General features: G+C 59.9%; 1 protein-coding gene across 1 annotated transcript in view; it reads left to right on the forward strand.

Annotated features, from left to right (window-relative positions):
* The first annotated feature begins 1,142 nt into the window (after positions 1 to 1,142).
* LOC113806445 (homeobox protein MSH-A) overlaps positions 1,143 to 2,659 on the forward strand; it is a 16,629-nt gene continuing 15,112 nt past the window's right edge. Inside the window, 6 exon segments of the mRNA XM_070113484.1 lie at positions 1,143 to 1,386; positions 1,504 to 1,634; positions 1,636 to 1,692; positions 1,934 to 1,982; positions 1,985 to 2,189; positions 2,192 to 2,380. Of these exon segments, the coding sequence (XP_069969585.1) occupies positions 1,240 to 1,386; positions 1,504 to 1,634; positions 1,636 to 1,692; positions 1,934 to 1,982; positions 1,985 to 2,189; positions 2,192 to 2,380 (778 nt within the window). The 5' untranslated portion in view covers positions 1,143 to 1,239.

Below are 2,659 nucleotides of genomic sequence, written 5' to 3' on the forward strand. Positions count from 1 at the left end.
AGATGGAATGGAGGGGGAAAGAAGCAATAGGAAGAAGTAGGAAGAGAAAAAGGGGAAAAGAAGAAACAGGAAGAAGTAGGAAGAGGAAAAAAGGGAAGAAGAGAGAGCATATTTTGGAGGTGCGAATGAGTAGACACGGGAAGAAATTCGACTATGAAGGGAGAGGGAAGAGGGAGACAAAGAGGCTAAGGGTGATGAGGAGTTAAGGGGCAGGTGGGGACCCTAAGAGCAGATGGGCAAGGAGGGACGGGGGGGAAGGGAGAGGGAGGGCATGAGCGGTGAAACGAGGTAAAGCACTCGAGAGGGAAGAGAAGGGGCGCAAGAGGGAGGGAGGAGGGAGAGAGAAGGAAAAGGGAAGAGGGAGAGGAAAGTAAGGAGAGAGAAGGGATGAAGAGGAAGAAGGGGAAAGAGAAAAAGAGAGGGAGAGAGAGGAGTAGGAGGGGGAAAGAAGAGTGGGTAGAGAGGGAGAAGTGGGAGGGAGGGAGAGGAGGGGGGAGAGGGGGCGGGGTGGGGGTAGGGGGGGCGGAGTATCTGTGTGACAACCATTAGGGCCTCGTTAGCGAGGGTTGTTCAACTGCTCGTCAAGGCTGGGCGATCCGACAAGCTCTCTCACGCCGTCAATTACATCACCCTCCCAGCGATCATTTCCATCTCATTACCGTCGGCCGTCGGAGTGTCCTGTCGGCCAGAAGGAGCACGGAATAAGACCAACGCAGAAAGAGAAATTGGGATGAAATAAGTGGCTTTCTGCGCCTCCTGTCTCTACACAAGCGCTCAGACAGTAAATCTTCCTATAAAGCTAATGGTCCATGCCAGATCACAAAGACGCCACGCCATTGGTCATGGGGCTGTTACGAGCCCCGCCCTCGAGCCCGGGGGCGCCGCTGATTAGCCGCCGGCGGGGAGGAGGCGGGGCGCGGCGACGAGTGACGGGCGGGGCCATGTCGAGAGCGCGGATGAAGTTACCACATAATACTCTGAAGGTGAACAGTTAGTGGCTGAGAGGTGTTGGTCCCGCAACAGAATGCGCCGGGCCCATTTCTTACATGAAGGGCGAGTGTAAACATTAGCCGGCCGGAGAGAAAATAATGCAGGTGATTTAAGGGCTTCCCAGGGCGGCCGAGAGTACGCCAGAGTAAGACCACTTGTCCTCATTGGGGGGAGCTGTCGCCAGGCCTTCGTTCGAGGAATGGGCCGTCCGGGCTGAGGGCGCGGCCGTCTCGAGTGCGAGCCAGCAGCATGTCGGGCGAGGCGCCGGCCGCCGCCGAGGTCAAGCCCAGCCTCAACTCGGCCTTCAGCACCGTCGTCAGGAAGAACTTCTCCTCGTTCTCGGGATTTCCATCCTCGCCTCGACTCGCGGGGGCGCGGCCCGAGGACGACCTCAAGGCGTCCCCCACCGAGCCCTCGACGCGCAGAAAGCGAGCGCGAGGATGAGCGGTCGCCCAGCCGCCGCGACGAGGAGACGACGTCGAGGTCCGCATGGACTCCGAGGATGACTTGAAGGAGCACGATTCCCTCGAGGACTGCGCCTCCGACGGGGAGCCTTCCGCCTGCCGCCGTGACTCCCCTCAGGGACGCCCTGTTCCCCTCGTGGGCGGCCCCCCGCACCACCCGCTGCTCCCCGCGGGCCTGCGCCAGCCTGTGGCCGCCCCTGCACCTCCTGCACCACCACCTGGCCCTCAGGCGTGCGCCGCCAGTACGTGCTCCAGCTCTTGAGTTCGTCTGAGGCGCCGCTGCCCAGCTGCCGGCGCTTTCTAGATAGGCACAGCTTCCCTCCTCGCCTTCGGGGAGTTCAAATTGTCTGGCTTTAGACCATTTTGATCTTTACTGCAATGACATCCCTTTTCAGAGTAGGCGACGGCGGAGACGAGGCTCCCCTGCAGCCGCCTGCTCCCCCTGCGCGACGTATCTCATTGTCTCTCTCTCCCCGCAGAGTCTCTGAACCCCCGCGGTTCCACGGCCCCATGAAGGTCACACTCTCGGGAAGCACAAGCCCAACCGGAAGCGCACGCTCTTCACCACGCAGCAGCTCCTGTCGCACGAGAAGAAGTTCCGCGAGAAGCAGTACCTGAGCATCGCCGAGCGCGCCGAGTTCCCCGCCTCGCTCAGCCTGACGGAGACGCAGGTCAAGATCTGGTTCCAGAACCGCCGCGCCAAGGAGAAGAGGCTGAAGGAGGCCGAGATCGAGAGGCCAGGTTCGACTCGCGCCCGACTCTGGTCCAGAACCCCCTCCCGCCGCCCGCGTCCCTCCTGCCGCAGTTCCTCCTGTCGAGTTCCTTCTCCCACCTGACGCAGGTGGTCTCGGCCGCCTTGCCTGGCTTCGCCCTGACGCCTCCGGAAGGCGGCCTCGACCTCGCCTCTCCGGGGGGAAGTGGCTGCGGTTTTATTTATTTCGTCCCTTTTTACAGCTTTTCCATTATTCGTTTTTTTTCTTTTCTTCTCTCTGTTTCTCCTTTGCTCTCCAACTTTTTTTCCTTGTCCTCTTCCTTTCTGTCTGCTTAACTTTTGTTCTCTTCTTCTATTCTCTTGCCTTCTTGTCTTCCTTCCTCCTTTTCCCTTCACCCTCTCTCCTCCTTCCTTCCTCCCACCCTCCCTCCTCTCTCCTTCCTTCCTCACCTTCTCCACCCTCCTTCCTCCTCCCTCCCTCCCACCCACCCTT

The sequence above is a fragment of the Penaeus vannamei genome, chromosome 34 (genome assembly GCF_042767895.1).
Source record: "Penaeus vannamei isolate JL-2024 chromosome 34, ASM4276789v1, whole genome shotgun sequence".
NCBI lineage: Eukaryota > Metazoa > Arthropoda > Malacostraca > Decapoda > Penaeidae > Penaeus > Penaeus vannamei.